The 18,449-nt window shown below is 41.6% G+C and overlaps 1 protein-coding gene across 24 annotated transcripts in view; it reads right to left on the bottom strand.

Annotated features, from left to right (window-relative positions):
- Positions 1-17,744, bottom strand: part of Mindy3 (MINDY lysine 48 deubiquitinase 3) — a 78,662-nt gene extending 60,918 nt beyond the window's left edge. For 20 of the 24 annotated variants that reach the window (XR_015640736.1, XR_015640735.1, XR_015640733.1 and 17 more), the window contains exons 1-4: positions 17,464-17,740; positions 8,712-8,791; positions 4,852-4,912; positions 2,993-3,163 (exon numbers count right to left, since the gene is read on the bottom strand). Coding sequence is in view for 7 of the 24 variants with exons in the window: in XM_087590260.1 (XP_087446386.1) it covers positions 2,993-3,163; positions 4,852-4,912; positions 8,712-8,791; positions 17,464-17,557 (406 nt within the window). In the remaining 17 variants the exon portion in view is untranslated. 24 annotated transcript variants of the gene reach the window in all.
- Between the last annotated feature and the right edge of the window lie 705 nt (positions 17,745-18,449).

The following is an 18,449-nucleotide window of genomic DNA, read 5'->3' on the forward strand; positions in this document are numbered from 1 at the left end:
AAAAGACACTTTTCAGCACTACACATGGCAAATAAATGACACAAGATACACACAGCAGGCTGTAAAGACTTTCAAGCAATCAAAACAGTCCCTGTTCTTATTCCCTTATAATTCTCAGTTTACTCTGAACTTTATAACAACATCAATTTATAGTTCATCATCTTAGTTACTATGGTTATAACTAAAATGGATATAGTACTGAGAACGCAGAAGGGTTACTAAGTAACAAGCATCTCTGTACAGTTCAGTCACAGCTAGGAGAACATGCAAAATAGGAGGGACTACTGCCTGTTTGTCACACATTGTCATGTGTCCTGAACTTAAATAATGCCCTAGTTCACGGGTAGCAGTAACCATTGGGGCTCATCTTTCTCGACATAAAATCCTTAGGCGTGGTGCTCACTAACTGGATGCATATCCTAGGCATAGCACTGAAACCACAGGTTCAAGGACAGATTTAAGTTTGTTTCCTCATTCATTCATGCAATCGGTAACTGTTAAGACTGTATTAATAAGCTACAAGTGTTACATTTTTTTAGTCAGTGAAAGCGTTTAAGGGAAAGCAGTAGTAAGGTTTACTAAGTGCTGGGCACTCTTGAGAGCACAGGCTTCCCTCACTTAATGGTCATGGCCGCATCCTCTCTACTTGTAGAAGAGGGATCTGAGGTCCACAGAGGAATCCTAAGAGCACCAAGCTCTAACCAGCACTGAAATGTAGTCTTGGCTTCCAGAAGATAATGTCTTTAAAAATGGCTAATCAAAATGACTACTTTCTCACAATGAACAATTTCATGAAGCAAATCATAGTAAGTCACACATATACATTTTCACTAGTGACTAAAAAATGATTATGAGATCAGAGTTAAAATTTTTATTTACAATTTAAATTTTTACATTATATAGCTTTATATAGCCTGATTTTAACTTTTCAATGTTTCAAATGACTTTCTAAAATCTTTAGAAGTCCAAATGGCTTAATTTTTCTTTTAGTTTATGTGGGAAACAAACTGAAATTGAACCCAAGAATTCACTACTGCAAACAAGTGTGCATTACTAATAAGCAAAAAATATATACACCACAAAAGCCAATGGAGGTAATGCATACACAATGTGTGATACCAATGAGAGGGGAAGGATTTCACAGTTAAATTCTGAGGAGGAAACACTTCTATCTAACCTCATCCAGTCACACTGTTTTGTACACTGTGCTGCACTGTGATGCTAGACATAGAGGGTACTTTCAAGAGGCAAAACCTATGGCTTAGCAGTCAGAGATGGTGGGAATAAAGACAAGAGAGGAACAGAGCTGGGAATAAAGAAAAACAGGTAAAACAGATTGTTACATGGAATAAATATTTCAATGTAAGTTCAGTTCAACTGTCAGCATCTAAGGTCAATTCTCAAAATTCTCAGTTAATAATGTTTTAAAAGTATATGATGTTAAAAACGTATTTCATGGTTTTGTGTCCTGTTCACTTTTAAAATGCGGCACTAAATGAACTGGAGAATCCCTCATCACACATCTAACTGGCCCATCTAAGCTAGTGACCAGGTGACCAATGGTGCGCTCTGCCGCCTTCACTGGAGAGCGTGCCCACGTGTTAGCGTGGGAATGCACCACCACTCTGGAGTACGGTATGCATGTTCTACTGCAATGTAAATACAACGCTCACATAAAATGCTAAACGAGCTAAACCCTCCCAATGCTTTGTGTCCCTTTCTCAATATTTAGTATCTCAAATAGAATTATTAACATGCTTACATGCCGCACAGTAAAATTTACAAAACATTTAAAAATGAGTCTAAATGATGTTTTACTGTCGTCCTTTTGAATGGTTTCCGTTTGCCTTTAAATGTCATTATCAATTCCAAAAGAAATACTTTTTGAAAGGCAATGTTTTAAAGGTCTGAAAAGAAACATTACACAACTGTTTAAATTTTTAAAATTAGTTCTTGCAAATGTGTTATTAAAATTTGCCAAGCACAAGCTGTTCTAATCATAGAGGGAGGGAAAAAGTGGATAGTGAAACCACGGGCATTTCAGCTCAGCGAGGCAACAGTCTGTAGACAATTCTATATGGAGAGTGAGACCCATCACAAACAATCAAATATTTACTTCCTAATGCCTGGAATCTAGAGTTTACCAATCATTTTTATATAGAAGGCAGTGAGTATGTTGCAGTATATACAGAATAAAGTACTTACTCAGTCTATGTATTTGGGAACTACCAATTATCAAAAATCACCTACTCGCAAGATTATTCCTCCAAAGCACACCGAAAACCAACTTCTATCTATCTTCCCTACCATCAGGAGTCTCTAATTTACTACTTCATGTGGCCATATTTAGGCCACTTTTAGGAATGTTTGAGTATGTAATTTTTATGAATGAGAGTAGATATTATTTGTAATTTTTATGAATGAGAGTAAGTATTATTTGTATTATTTAAAATAAAGAAGCTACAGTCAAGATGTAGAAAACTTTAGACATAAGTAAAACAAAACTAAAATTACCTTAGTCCAAATATATAACAACGTTCAAAAGGTTCAAGAGCAAAGTGGCAGAGTTTAATTAAGAGAGTATCTCCATCTTTGCTCCAGAAAGTGGCTAAGGAGACTTAAGCATGTAATGGTGTAGAAAGCTCCTCTTGTCTAAAGAACACTGTGCACCTGAACCTACGGCATACACATGGATTCTTTAGATTCTTAAAATCAAAGTTCTATACTCAAAGGAGAGTTCATCAAGCAGAAATTAGCTAGAATTATTATTTTTTAAATGCTTAAGAGACAGATGTAACTCCTTTTGCAAAAATGCACTGTCTTACACCAAATGAAATAATGGAAAAGAAAATAGAAAATATTTAAGATTCCTAATTAAACTTAGATAGAGAAAGTGTTATAGAAATTTAAAATATTTTCTCTTCAAAATTCTAATAGACTTATTAAAACAAAAGAACAAGAAATTACTTCATGAAATAAAAACATATCTTACAAGAATGTCCCACTTGGCAACTAGACTGTGCAGGACTCCCAGAAATCCTAGCGGCGTCCTCAGTCGTCCTTCCTCTCAACCATGAAACCATGCAGTATGATCCAGAGCTGTCACAAGCACTTTCTAAAATATCACACAAGGTATGACAAAGGAGCTCCTTCTGCTCGTCCTCTAAAAATAACCAAAGCGCAAGTTACAATGGTTTGTCTGGAAAAGAAAATCGAGTCATGAGAAACAGTAAGAATGCCTCAGCTTAGTAATGAAAATCAAGTTTTCTAAGGATAAGGAAAATCCATATAATCAGAAGACTGTAACTTACTCTTCAGAAGAGCAATGTGTCTGAAGATTAAAATATCATCACTTTAAATACTGGCATCAGTTAGAAGAAGACTGAAGAGTGCAGAACTCAGCACCATGAGGAATACTAAGCTAGTCACCGCTGTCAAGCACCTCAGCACTCAGCTTCCTTTCCTGCAGAAGGAGCAGCAGGACCCTGGGGACCTTGGCTCTCCAATTCTGAATTCTGCCTGACCCATTTACAGGAATAAAAGCAAGGCCATAAGACACCATCAGTACACAAAACCACAATCCATTACTGTAGCAGAAGCAACCACGATGCTGCGGAAAGCAGAGGCCATTCACCCTCCCACAGCAAGCTGAGCTCTGGTGTTTTGTTGAAAGGCACAAACAAGGCTGTTTCCTCCAGAACCTGGGCAGTCCCTCCCTCTTTCAAGCGGTGAGTGTCCCCTCTCCAAAGCACTACCATACTCAGACTTCCAAATGCAGCCTGGGTAACTGCAGCCCACATGACAATTTATGATAAAAGAGCTCTTTGCTTCTAATGGACAGTAATGGTTCCATTCACTTCCCATCATAGCCTTCATGATGTGATGATGATGATGATGTTTGTCAAATGTGTCAGAGACTGTAGCTTTGAGGAAGAAATGTTTTCAGCAATTAAAAGTCATAGTGATAACTGACTGGCTCTCAGAGTTTCTTTACTGAGATTGTGCACTTCATATTCACACTAAATATGTGACCAGGACACCTTTAACTCCTCAGTTCAGAGTCGTGAGGAGATGCTGCAGTCACGGGTTCGAGCGAAAGCTGTTATGTTCTTACACACAAAGCTGGCACTCTAATACCCTGCCTTCTTCCAGAGCCCGAGAGGCTCACACGGAATTCTGCGACTGAGGGGAGATCTTTGTAAACTGCCAAGTGGAGTGCAAATGTTTGTCATCAGGAGGTGTCCTGTATCACAAGCAGCAGAAACTCTGATTGCGTCATCTGCAATATAATGACTTTCAGGGTTCCCACTTAAGAATGCATTATAACAAAGGGGAAAGAATGAGAGTCCACTCTTCATCAGAGCTCAGTCAGACAACAGGAAAACAGGAGGGAAGCCACCGCCAACACACAGGCGTGGTGGTGCAAGAATTGTAAGCCTAAGGACAAGTAGTTACAGTGGGAGGAGACAGTAGTTACAGTAGGAGGACCACAAGTCTGAGGACAGCCTGGCCTACAGCGCGAGTCCAGGCTAGCCTTGTTATACAGCGAGACCCTGTTAGACAAACACCAGAGCACATGGGTATTGAGTATGGGTACATCATCATCTAAAGGTTGAGACAAGCAGCCATGTAAGCAAGAGGCCTTATTGCTCATAATACCCTGTCTTCTGTCTCTTATTAAGAAAAATCTGAAAATAAACATTTTAAAATAAAGTCACTGTTTATGAAACTTTTTGAAACATCTGAGAAATAATATTCCATCAATTGTTTCCTACCGAAGACAGACTTCTTCAAACGATGTAGAGCGGTTTAGAAGAGAAGGAGGAGAGACTTTAAAGCCAGCTAGCGTACCTGAGCAATCCCGCCAGGACGACTTCTCGGAGGAAAACAGAAGCTTCTTCAAAAGAAATGCCTTTACACAAGTAAAGCGACAGTTAGAATGCACGGTAGTCACAGCTCATGCAGCTCTTTTATTTTAAAAACAGAAAAACTTAAACAATCTTTCTGATCTTTTGAGTAGTTTATTCAGTCTTCCCCCACAGTCAAGTCAGGGCGTAAGTATATTCTAAGTATATAGAATATACTAATATAAACTTTGAACATACTAATATACTTAGTATATACTAATATAAACTTAGAATATACTAATATAAACTTTGCCCCAGATTCACTGGTTACCCATCTCAGATACATACTTTCTAACAAGTAGAGAATCAATTCACGTAATAGATAGGTAACTGGAAATTATAGAAACCTAGAAATCTGTTCACCTAGTGAAAGTTTACAGGAATACCTCCACATTTCTCTTGGATTTCTGGGAAAAGAGACATTTAAATACAGCAATGGTCTGTTCTTTCCTGTAGCTCTCGGCTGTTACACAAAGAATACTACTCCTGGCCCTCTGCAGAAACCTAGCAAGGCCCTGTCTTAAACTAAAATACAAAAGCACTGTGGACGAAAGGGTAGTAAAGCACTCGCCTACCGTGGTAAGATTATGTGCCCAGTACCATGAAGAGAGAGATGGGAGATGGGGGGGTAAAAGTCCACTAGTAATCACTGTCTCACAATAACTCAGAACTTCATGAAGTGAGTCATCAAGCTATATGGTTTGAAAGAAAAATGAGTTGATGTGTAATCTAATACTGGCTACGTCATAGAAAACTGCGGGACCCGGGACACGGCCTCCTTCAGGCGCAGTGCAGTTGAGTTGCCTAAATGTGGTTTCTGGGGCTCCACCTCTTGAACATGAATCCCTGTGCGGCAAGTGTAAGAAATGGGGAACTATGGACTTCTTATATGCTACTAGAAAGGAGGATGGAGATGGCTTGAGTCTTGATTTACTAATCAATTAATCAAAATTGATAGGACAAACTCAGAATGATTTCAATCAGTATTGTACGTGAAAATGTATGCAAAGCACTCAGCATACTGCCTGGCACGAACAGGCCACCAATTCAAAGAATGTGACCACCCCAACAGTAAAGTCCTACTGTCCTACACAGAGACAGAACTTATAATTAAGTCTATGCCATCAGCAACAATCAATGTGGATTAACTACCCTGTGTGACTCCGTACAGTACAATCTCTGAAGGTAAGCGAGGGTATTTACCCCACCACTAACACTACTGCTGTTGGCATATACACTGCCTTCATCATATATATATATATACATATACATACATACATACATACATACATATACATATATATATATAAAACACTGCCTTTATCCCTTCTTCATAACTACTTTTGGAAGAAGGAATTATAATGCATACATTAAGCATCATATTTTCTGTTTTTCCCAGAAATCAATAGCCATAATCAATACTTCTATGAAGTTCCAAGATTTACCTGTTATATCCACATTTAAATTTTGCTGTAATACATTAGGTTGGTTGCAACTTCTGCTATTATAAATGAGTTTCTTCATGAAGAAGACTTTATCCACGTGAAGGACTATTTTTAAAGAGTTTCTCAGAAGTACATTATTGCATTAAGAAACTGTATTATTACAACTCTCACCACAGTCTACAATACTTTCACAGAATCTTAGCTAGATCTGAACTAGGCAGCAATATTCAAGAGTGCTGGTATCACTCCCCCAACATATGCCTTGACAATTTTATATTTAGAGAGTTTAGGGGGAAAAAAGGAAAGAGAATCAAGCTGAAGCTTGATTTTTACTGGCCTGCGCTCAGCAAACGTCTTTATTCTTTTCTTGTCTAGCACCAGTGTGCCTGTTAACAACTACTCTGTGATGCCCATTTGACCTGTGGGGATGGAGTGTTTTTCTTACCCAATTTGTACTAATTTATGGTTAAAGACAGATAATATCCCTTAATAGTAATATTTATTGAATTTTTTGAGCTTAAAGTAATCCTTTTTCTTAGAACACTGGTACATTAATGTTTTGGTTTCTTAGGTATATATTTGGCCCATGGTAAAAGATGACCTAAAATCATTTGCCCCTCAATCTGCTTGTCATATTGGTAGTATTTATAAAATTTCATAACTGATTAGAGTTCTTTTATCATGGTATTAATAAACCTCGGTAAATTCTTATTTAATAAATGAGTTATCTGTTTAATGCTATTCCTATGTACATTTTCTAGAGGTATCATAATTTAAACTGCATGGTTCAAATGTTACTGTTAATATTTTGACTAAGTGCTCTCATTACTCTTAATGATTTAAGCAGAAACATTTATATGTGTACATATATAAGGTTATTGATTGAAAATATTGGCATGTTTCTCAAAGGTCTGTAACAAGGCAGTGAAAATTTTAATGTTAAAGTTATCCTCTGTTTATTTTTGATATTGCCTGTAATCTGTCTTCTGTCTAACTATATTCACAGACCTCCAACCCTATAGCTGACCACAGAGGCTACTTCTAAACATAATACACATGACAGGGCAAAGGTCTTCAAACCCAGGCAAGATTCCTCTTGGTACCTGAAAGTTGCCTCAGTAGACTCAAGAAAATAGACATAATAATTAGTATTAGTATATTATCATATAAATATACGTAATCACAAGACTATAAAAATGTTCTATAATTACTGTTACATTTAAACTTTCACTCTATATACTTAACCACTTTGAACAGAGATTTGGACACTCTCGTTTTTCTTAATAATTTTACCAATGTGAAACCAATTAGCTTTATTCTTTGCAGAAATAAAATAAGGTAGAGGTGTACTTTGGAATAACTCAGACTGCTTTTCATTTTTTAGTTATGTTTTTAGATTTACTCTATGGGTGGAAAGTTTTGTCTGCATTTCTGTCTGTACATCACATGCGTCTGAGTCCTCTGCAAGAACAAGTGTGCTAACCACTGAGCCGTCTGCACATTCCTGAGATGGCTCTCCTTTTAGAGAAAGGAAAAGCGACTGCCTTTTACTGAGTGATGTAAGCACATGGAGGCTAATGTTAGGAACTAATACATTATGTAACCAAGAGTTTAGAATGTATCCTTGTGTCCAGTGGGTAATCTGCACCATTTCTATTAAATAGACATTTTAAGTATGAACAGCTTTGAGGTTACACTGAAGTCACACTTATGACAGGAAACCAGAAGCTGCTAATTCCAGCAATTTAACAGTTTATGGCACTATTCAGTTCTGAAATTCAAACACATTAAGATTTAAAACAAGGCCAGTCTGAAAACAAAACAAAACTCTTTTGTACAAAGAAAAATATCCTTTAAAGTGCGTTTGTAGTTGGTTGCAACTTACGTAGAAAGGTCAATCTGTCACCTAAAATAATGTATAGAGCTAATGTGTGTTAAACCCTTAAAAGGTTAGGACATGAAAACATGCACTCATCTTCAACTTTGTAGAAATATCTTTGTAGACAGAATAAATGGAAAGGCCTCATTGCTATGATTATAACCTTTAAATGTATAGATCTTATAGGGCCAACAGGCTCATTACATTACAGAAGCAATCTTCATCTCTAATACTAATCTAAAAATCAGGGTATACCTCTTACTTTTCCTTGAAAACTGTCAAAATGTTTTAAGGACTCACTCATGCTCTAAAATAAATAATTCATCTTTACTTCGGAGAGTTAGACCTCTATGTGTAAGAGTTGTGAGACAGCCATATCTGGTCGTTCTATAGAGTACAGACATCAGAAAACAAAGGCAAGTGCTACACTTTTGAATGCGACGCCCCTGATCTGAGGAGTTGGTAAATAGTCTGTGTTACCTGAACAGGTGCAATAACAGCACAGGGGCCACCTTCAAACTGCTCTAATGCAGATCCCTCTGAGTCACTAAACACAAACCCTAAAAACGAAAGCAAGCAGCAAGGGTTAAAAATAATTCCAGTAACATCTATAAAAGAACTGTTCGTGCACTTTGCTTTGAGATCATATTTCACAATAGCCAAATATCTAGTTATTGGAGAGAATGTTCGGTCTTTCAAAAGACCAAGAGGACTCTGAAATCGTTACACAACTATTGCCTCTTTTCCAAAATAGTTATACAAAATCTCTCTCTCTCTCTCTCTCTCTCTCTCTCTCTCTCTCTCTCTCTCTCTCTCTCACACACACACACACACACACACACACACACACACACACACACAATTTCACACCCAGGAGAGGTAAAGTAGACTTATTGAAAGGATGGACATTAGGTCTGACTTTTATTTAATTCTTGGTCTGATGAATGAAATTAGCTCATGCATGGCAGGCGCACACTTGGTGCTAAGCTACACCTCCAACCTCTTAAACCTTACTCTTGCATACTTCAGTTTGCTTGAAGGAAGACTAAAAGCCAAACACTCTTTTCCAGACAGTGTCTTTGATGTTCACTTCAGCCCCCTCCCCTTTAGACATTACTGAGAACACGCACTGAAAGGGAGCGGTGGCCTAGGTGGATTTCCATCTTCGAGTCACATTCTGTACTGAAGAGGAAGGCCAGGGTGGACAGTGAGTGTTCACAGGTTGGCTCTAACAGTTTAGATACTCCGAATCAGCACTAACTGACAGCAGCTAAAGTTATGCAGGTGGCCTTGGGACAGAAGTCAGGAGAATCTCCTTCTAGGGGGAAAGATCACATTATCTCCCTGAGCTTCAGTGGTCTTATTTTTCAAATGTTCACTTTCAATTCCAATATGGTAGGGCTCTCCTGAATTTCAGTACTGTTTAAATTCAGTAGTAACACGATGTTTGCTTATATCTCATAAATACCAGATCTTATAGGTGCAATTCAGAATATAGACACGACTCCTACAGTCTGGTCTACAGGAGCGGATAATCCAGTTGAGGAGACAGGTAAATAGGTAATACTAAAGCATATGTCAATGTTACAGGAGAATGAAGGGTGTCCTGGGTGCAGAAAGGAACGACTTACTCTGCTGCGCAAGTTAGACACTAACAGGCGAGCAGAGGCTGCTTATGGCAGAGGGTTTGGCTGGGAAACAAGGGCAGGCAAATAGTGTTCGGGTGGACGCAGTATCGGTAGTAAAGGGTAAAGGGCTGTAAGAGCAGAAAATGTTGACAGATCAAAGAGAAATGCAGTGCAGCTGAAGGGCAGGTCAGAGGTAGACAGGAGCGCGAAGAGGCGAAAGGAAGGGGAGGAGATACACACCACAGACCAGTGAGCCGGAGGAAGCTCTGGTTCTTGCAGGACTACATTTGCTTCTTTTGTAAAGGCTGGAGGAGACAGGAAGGCTCTTTTAAGAGCGCATTAGAGATGTAACTGACCTAATAAAAGCTGTTCTCCTATGGAGACGAGGGGCTGTTTTCAAATGGTGTTGCTAAAGTAAAATTGAAGTTTGATCACTGCATGTAAATGGAGCATGCCTGGTTCACAGAAATGAGAGCGGCCTCTGACGTTTCTACAGACAGAAAACAAACACAAAAAGCTAGAGACTCAGAGCTTCCTCACCCTGTCTCTCCTCTAACCTCTCTTCCAGACAGCATTTAAATGTTTCACATAGTTTTTTAAAAAGTCAGTGATTCCACCAAGAAATCCTCCTCTCATTTTCCAGAGAGCCAACTAAAATCATGAGCCTAAACCTGAAGAGACCTGGCCTCTTGCGTTCTGGTCTTTTGTTGCAGGTCAGCCTGTTTATTCTGGATCTCGCCTTTTGCATGCTGGTGCTCCCCAGGCCCTGGCCTTGGGATTAGGCTTTTTCTTGTCTGTGTGTTCTCTGTGGTAACATGCAGAATTTTATCTACCCCTAACAATTTCATCTACTCCCTCAATTTCCATTACTGACTGTAACTGAGAAATCCCCAGATACAGACCAGACGCTGCATCTGAAGTCCACGTGATCCCGCAGTGACTCCAGTCTCCCTGGTGAGGTTCTTCCAGGTCTTCAGACGTTCCTGTCTCTACCCCTCAAGGGTTGGGATCACAGGTATGTTCTACCAAGCCTTTGCACATAATGCTCCTTCTGCCTGAAACATATGCTTGCCCTTTCTGAAGAAACTGACTCATCTTTTAGGCTTCTTCTTTCCTTTTGGCTCAAGGCTCCAAGACACATCTCCAATGTGTCCTGTATCTCATCCACTTATAGTTCAGACAACTTGCCCTCTCCCCCAGAGAACAGATAAAAGCTTCCAACCACAGCTCCCAAACCCCCCTAGTCTTCTGTATGGCCTGGAGAGGGTTTCAGAGACGGAAAACAGATCTGGTCACAAGCTGCTGGAAATATTTCTATTGACTTTTACTGCAAGTAAAGTAAGACCTTAACTCCCCTTTCTGGTTACAGACATGGTAAGATCGGCCAGTTCAATGGACCTCCATTTTACTTTCACTTTGCTTGGCTATCAAGGCCTTATGCTCTTCTTCTCTCTCAATGAAATGCTTCCTCCTGCTCTGGTCTTCACATTCTTCAGGAGCGATTTAGGTGTGAACTCCTTAGAGAGACTTCCTGGCAAACCTGAGTATTCGCACATGCCTCCCAGAGCCAGCATTTATCATAATCTATGTTTATGTTAATTTACTATACAGGTGTCCCTGGCTGGTTTCACCATATGCTCTATACTCACTGCTTGTTAATGTTTGCTGAAGTTCTGAAAGGGAGGACAATCAGGGGTGTTTCTTTCTGCGATGTAAAACAGTTCAGTTAGAAACACGTAGAGGAGCCATCACTACCGTCTAGAAGTGGGGACACTGGACCTCGGGGCAAGCTTTGGGACACAGAGAGTCACTGCAATTATCTGGGACAGTTCAGTACAGTGAATGCCAACACGCGCTGCAAAGACGGTGAAGCTGAGGACATTAAAGAGAGAGAGGCTAGGTCAGCAAGGTAGGACGTCAGCTTAGAAAAGCAGGCAAGACAGAAATACAGTAGCAAAGGCTCCGGAAAAGATCAATTAGACGCAAGAGCAGTCAGCTGCGACATGTGCTAAGACAAGTGCTGAATCAAGGGTGCCACCAGATTACTGCAAAGGAAACTCAGACCCAGAGAGCAGCCAGACTCCAAACGACAGGAGAAATAGCAAAAGCAAACTTTGTGTTGTACAAGGTTCAGAGAAGGAAAAGGGAGGGCAGGATGAAGGATTATTTTGACACTTGATGACTGAGCTAAAAGAATGAAGGTTGTGAGGGGAAAAAGGCATATGCTTTGAATCCCAGCTCTCAGGAGGCAGAGCCAGGTGAAGTCTGAGTTTGAGCCCAACCTGGGTCTACTTAGGGAGTTCCAGGGAACTAGGGCTACAAAGTGAGACCCTGTCTCAAAACAAACAAACAGAGTGAATGAATAGGTGACAGACAGACAGACAGACAGACAGACAGAGAAAAGTGGGGCTTGATGCAGCAACAGATATGGGAAAAAGGAAACTCAAGACCTGTCTTACAAGAGAGCTGAGACAGTGCAGCACAGCAGAGTGAGGACCCACCAGACAGAGGGTGTCAGATGCGCCCTCCCAACCCCTCTACACTACAGAATACAGTGCTGGAGACTGGGGCGAGGGACCTACCTCAAGTTAAAGTACCTCTCACAGCACTATCCAGACGTTATCTGCCTTCATGTTAAGTTCATTAATTTTTAAGGGTGTAATGGGATCCTGAGCTGAGAAAACATGAAAGCTGGTGGCCTAACAAATATAAATCTTAGAACATTTCTAAGACAAAGAAAAGCAAGGCCACTGGCTGGAATCAAGAGAATGAAGAAGGCGAGAACTGAAGACCTGTGTGGATGCTAATTCTGGGATGTACAAGGACAGCTTGTTGGGGGCTGGTCTGGTGCTGCTATGTATTCAAATGTTAAGCTCTGTACCCCAAGACCTGGTTGCCCGAGCTGAGCGAATTCTCATGTACAGCAGCCTTTGTTATATGAGCCCTGCTCCCCACTTTAACGTCAATGGGATGAACAGGCTGGACCTGTGACTGGGAGGTAGAAGGGGAGGTGGGATCCCAGGAGAGACTGGGGAAGAAGGAGAAAGGAGGCAGGGAAGAGAGGCTGCCAGGAGAGGCGATGGACCATTAGCACAGGGATGAAGACTGGAAGCTGGGGGGACTCAGCTAAGGTGTAACTACTGTCTGCTGAGGCCAGATAGCTTTATCGACCACACGCTGGAGCTCCTGGTAACAGTAAACAGGGAGCTGGACGTAGTTAAGATGGATGGAAAAACCACGGAAAGTGACAACCAAAAGTGCTTGTTATCACAAGACAATCAAATGTCAGGTCCCAACTAGGACTGAGAAACGAGGCCAAGAATCTGTGGCCACACCGTCCAAATCTATCTGTCCCCATACCTTCTCTTCTGCTAAGCTGGGCTGGGCCTGGTCAGCACTTGGAAAGAGAGAGACCTTCAGTGTTTGTCCAAGGAGACTAAGGAAGGAGTCCCATACTGCATGTGAGTATGGAGGAGGAGTGAGGTTCTACAGAATTCAGTTCATGTAATAAACATCAAATTAGGGGTGAATCTTAGCCTTCCCTAAAGAGTCTAATATTCAAAGAAGAAGCAAAAACATTATTAAAAATCCTACTACTATAATTTACCTATCAAGATCTAGGGGAGGTGCTTACAGTCACAATCACACTGAGTTGTTTTATTTTTACCCTTGAACATGAGTTTGTTAATGTACAGCTACTTTTCTTGTCAAATGCTTTTTCATTCAAATTATCTCCTAGATTTAAAAAGAAATTTGCTTATTACAGAAAGAACAATTTCTGATTAAATCTAAAGTGACTCATTTAATAACTGATTTGACATACAGAGTTTTGTAACACACTGTGGCACAGTGAAGATAGTGACCATGTCCTCAGTTTCACATTTTATAGCACTAATTTAAATGTGGGCCATGAACCATTTTGTGAATGTTCAGTGTTTATTCTCAAGTCTTGACTGTACATACACACATCCCTCTAACCAACTGGACAAGTAAGGGTTCTAAAGTCTTAGTAACCAGGTAAACCAGCGGCACAGACTTGATTAGATGGCCATATGGTTTGGGCTAAGTCAAATATCTGAATGGGGTCCCATTTTCCTTAGGTAATAGTGTCAGAATAGAGACACTTATCTTCTGCTGTCTTTCAGGGTTGTAAACCCTGTAAAACATAACATCATATTACAGATGTTTAAAATCTTGAATTAACAAAACTATATTACATATTTAAAGTACTAAATAATTAACCCTCTCCTGTGCTTGCACATTGTGGCTTTTAAAAAATTGCTTGTTAGCTGAATTATAATTTAGTTAAGTTTAATGAAAGGAAAACCTAAGTTCAAACTTTGAACCACATAATCTAGGAATGAATGGTATGTGTGTGTGTGTGTGTGTGTGTATGCCACTGTGAGAGGACAACTTGCAGAAGTTATCTTCCTCCTTCAAGCCTGTTAAGTTCTGAAGGTTAAACTCAGGTGGCCAGGTTCGTTGACAAGTACCTTTCCTCACTGAGCTATCTTGCTGGCCATTCTATATTTTAAAATGACACCTCACTCTTCATTCAGATAGAAATCTTGTTTTTCATATTATATGATAAACACTGTCCCTTATGCATGAAAATCTCAAAATCTAATTTTAACCAAATATGGTCCTGCCCCATCACAAAAAAGATATCCCCATGTTAAGCTATAGATAGTAACCTCTGTTTCCACCACAGCTGCGGGTGAAACAATGAAACAAGAGGTTTGGAGGAAAGGGCAGTGTGCTTCCTGAGCTCCTGAGAAGAGCTAAGCTAAGGCCAGGAAAACACTGTCCCCGAATGCTTCTTTAAAAATGTTTTGGAAAAGTTGTGCCTACGCTACCGATGACAGCTTTTGCACAGCACCAGAGGAACAGCGAGGAGGAGAAAAGTCCCTGGTCCTTTGCAGGGAATCTACCAAACAAGTTGCACAATCAGCACTGAAAACTGAGCTCCTAATATGTCAAATGTCCCCATCGGTATGATCAATACTGCTGCTGTCAGACAGAAGACACCAATTTGGGTTCTGCTGGGGCATGGTCAATATGACCACTTCCTACTGTCTCCAATGCTGATATTCTTATCTGCTCCACCTTCCCTCCTGGGCTACAACAGGGACCATCTTAATTACTGTCTCACAAGTCTACTGTCAACTAAGGCAACCAAATCAACCGAATACAGAACCCCTGTCTCCTACACTCCAAACCTTCCAGTGACTCCTATTTCACTCAGAATGTGGGCCCATGTCCTTTTAATGGCTTATGTGACTATATTACTTTTAGAATGTTTATTACCCTCCCCTCCTCACTGCCCCCTCTAGCCACACTCCAGGGACTCAAGTGTTTCCAGGTCTCTACGTCCCTTCAACTAATAACCACTGCAGGTGCTTGACGTTTGCTCTGCCATCCCATGCTTCTGAGGCCAGGGCTCAGGACACCAGGGAGAGAAAAGAGCGAGTGCTGCCAATAAACTAAAAAAGTAGAAAACTTGTTTTCACAAGGTAGGCAAAAGACCAGGAGAAAACGGAAACAAAAAAACAAATTGTCAAACTGAAAAAAGCCAGTTTGGAGACGTGGCACTGTCTTTTATCCCAGCACCCAGGAGGACAAGGCAGGTGGATCTCTGTGAGTTCAAGGCCAGACAAAGCTACATGGTAAGGCCCTGTTTCAAGAACGAAAGTAACTTCAATTCAAGCCTTTTGTTAAAAGGCTTATTGACTTTGAATAAAATTGGGCATCTGGAGAGATGGCACAGCAGCTAAAAGCACTGGCTGCTTGTGAAGTAAACCCTGGTTCAGTTCTCAACATCCAAATGTAGGCTCACAACCATACATAACTTCAGTGCCAGGGAATCCAATGCCCTCTTCTGGCCTCTGTGGTGCCCATGCACACAAAGAAGCAAAACACTCATACACATATATGTATAAGTATAAAATGAAAGCAAGTAAATCTTTAAATAGGGATTGCTCAGAAAGAAATAACCCAAAACTCGTACTTCTTTAAGTGAAATGGCTTTCCGAAGAGTTAACTGAAATTGTCACATCAATTAAAAACTGACAACTGTGTGCTACTCCCTTGGCTTATTTTAACAAGCGAAGCAAAGCAACATAGTAGCTTCACGAATGTAACTTCACAAACTGTAATCTCTCCCAGTGTAACTTTGCTCTAAGCTAGCCATTTTATACCTATATCTTACTTTCCGAAGACCGAGGTTACAGCTGTCAATTCAATGCAGTTATCGACCACAAAAATCAAGCCACATTACTAATGCAGGAAGTCAGTGCCCTATGACTACTCCCACAATCCCAAAAGACTACCACAGCAACATTTATCAGTGCCCTCTAAGAGTAACTCTGAGCACCATTAGACTAGCAGAGGAAGTGCAGCGACCCACATGTCTTTAAAGAATGTAACAACAATATCAGACACCGTCTCAAAAGTAGGGCTAAGGGGGACCAAGTGAACAATGTTGCAGCAAGCAATACTGTTTCCATTCAGAGCGCCACACCTAACTACATTAATTACAACACGAAACTGCTTTCTGGCATTAGTCACCTGGATCTCCACCCTCCCAAAAACCACACCAAACACTGATAACTTAAAGCTCACTGGGAGGCTGGAGGTGTAGTGATCCTGACAATGGCACTCTCTGGTGTCACATATTGCAGTCCATCAGGGCCCAGGGCTCATCCCCCCCATCACCCCTCCCTGAAGCAGATCAGCCCAGAGTAGCAGAGGCACTTGGGATCTTTGGTGAACTCTCTCACCCAAGCTCTCCCCATCAAAATCTATTTAGAGCAGTGGTTCTCAACCAGTGGGTCGCGACCCCTTTGGGGGTCGCATCTCAGGTATTTATAATCACAAGTTATGACAGTAGCAAAATTACATTTATGGGGTAGCAGCAAAATAATTTTATAATTCGGGGTTATCACAGCACGAGGAGCTGTATAAAAGGGTCTCAACGTTAGGAAAGCTGAGAACCACTAATTGGAGCTCAGGGTATCCGACAGCCCAGAGCGATGGTAATAGATCCTAACGCGGGGTACCCGAGATGCCCGAGCTGGGTTATTGGAACTAAGTCCGGGATCTAGAACTGATCGCAGTCCCAATGGTGATCAGAGCAGGGGTACTGGGATCAAACTCTATAGGAAAGAGTGCGAGGACCCGAAGAGTAAGAGTTGTACTAGGACCAAGCGCCGGTACCGGGAAAGAATGAGAGTGCGGGAAGCCGAGAAGCCGGAGCTGGGGCACTGGGACCGAGGGCTGGTACAGGGAAAGAGTGCGGATACTACAGGGACTGAAGCCGTGATACTAAGCGCGAGCACAGGGAAAAGTGAGGGCATCAGAGCTGGCGCTAAAGTGCCAAGCCCAAACGGGGATACTGGGACAGAACGCGGTGCCTAAAGCGTGGTTACTGGAACCCAGCACTGGTGCTGGTGAAGAATAGGGCATTGGGGCCAAGCGCCAGGTCCCCGGGGTGATGGGGCCGGGGAGAAGTGGTGGAGCGGGGGTACTGGGACCGAGTGAGGCGTCCTGGCCCGACTCCCAGAGCCCTAGCTGAGCGGCTGGAACGGTGAGCCCTGCCCTGGTACCTTGCGTCCAGCGGCAGAAGATGGTGTCCGACAGTCCGGGACTGCTCTTGGTGCCCCACACCAGCTCCAGCAGCTCTTTGGTCACTTCGGACATGATGGGGACTGGACAAGAGGGTCTTTGCTTCCCGTACTCCGGTCCCGGAACATAGGGAAGGGAAGGCTTGAGAAAAGGGCAGCGGGACGGCGGCGGCCGAGGCGCGATTGGGAGGCCGAGCGGGATGAGTGTAGCTCGGTGCCCGCAGAGACAGCGCCTGTCAAGCCGGGCGAAGCCGCAACTAGGAGTTTCCCCTGCCGGAAGCGGCTTGACTTCCGGCTTCCTTTAGCCCCGCCCCCGCGGAGGGCTGGGGGGAGGGGAGAGACTCTTCCCCGGAAGCGGAAGTGGGGAGAAGCTAATGGGAGTCTCCGGCTTGTTTTGGGAGTTGTCCAGTTTGCGGGTGGTTGGACTTTTTACTGCCCTACCCGGGGGCTAAGAGAGCCTCTCTTCTCCTGGACTCTGACTCCTTTTTTATTTCCTCTTTTAAAAATTAATTTCTGATCACTTTTGTAGCAGGCTTTGAGGTTCTCACTCTATTACCCGGTCCTTAAAATCTAGGATAATACACAAAACTAAAATTTTAAGAGAATAGGCTATACTCTTGAGTTGGAAGTTGCCTTCCACAGTGCCCTTGATAAGCCATGAAAAATCCAACCAAGTCATTACCTGGCTGCTCCTGTAAATACATTTTTGTATTTAAAATATCTCTAAAGGGGTAACATGTATTACAAAGCTAGATGGAGCTAAGCTGACCTAAACCAACCAGGTGATAAATGGCACAGATTTCATCTCTTAAATTTTAAGACCCTATGTTGGCAAAACTTGGGATTAAAGACCCAAGTTTTATTCAAGGATTAGCATTCCATTTTATTTAATATGGAAACTATTTGTGGCATTTAAAATAGTTTGTTGGCTTTGACAATTGGGAATGGAAAAGGCAAATGTGCATTTT

The sequence above is a fragment of the Rattus norvegicus genome, chromosome 17, assembly GCF_021556685.1.
Source record: "Rattus norvegicus strain SHRSP/BbbUtx chromosome 17, alternate assembly SHRSP_T2T, whole genome shotgun sequence".
NCBI classification, from domain to species: Eukaryota; Metazoa; Chordata; class Mammalia; order Rodentia; family Muridae; genus Rattus; species Rattus norvegicus.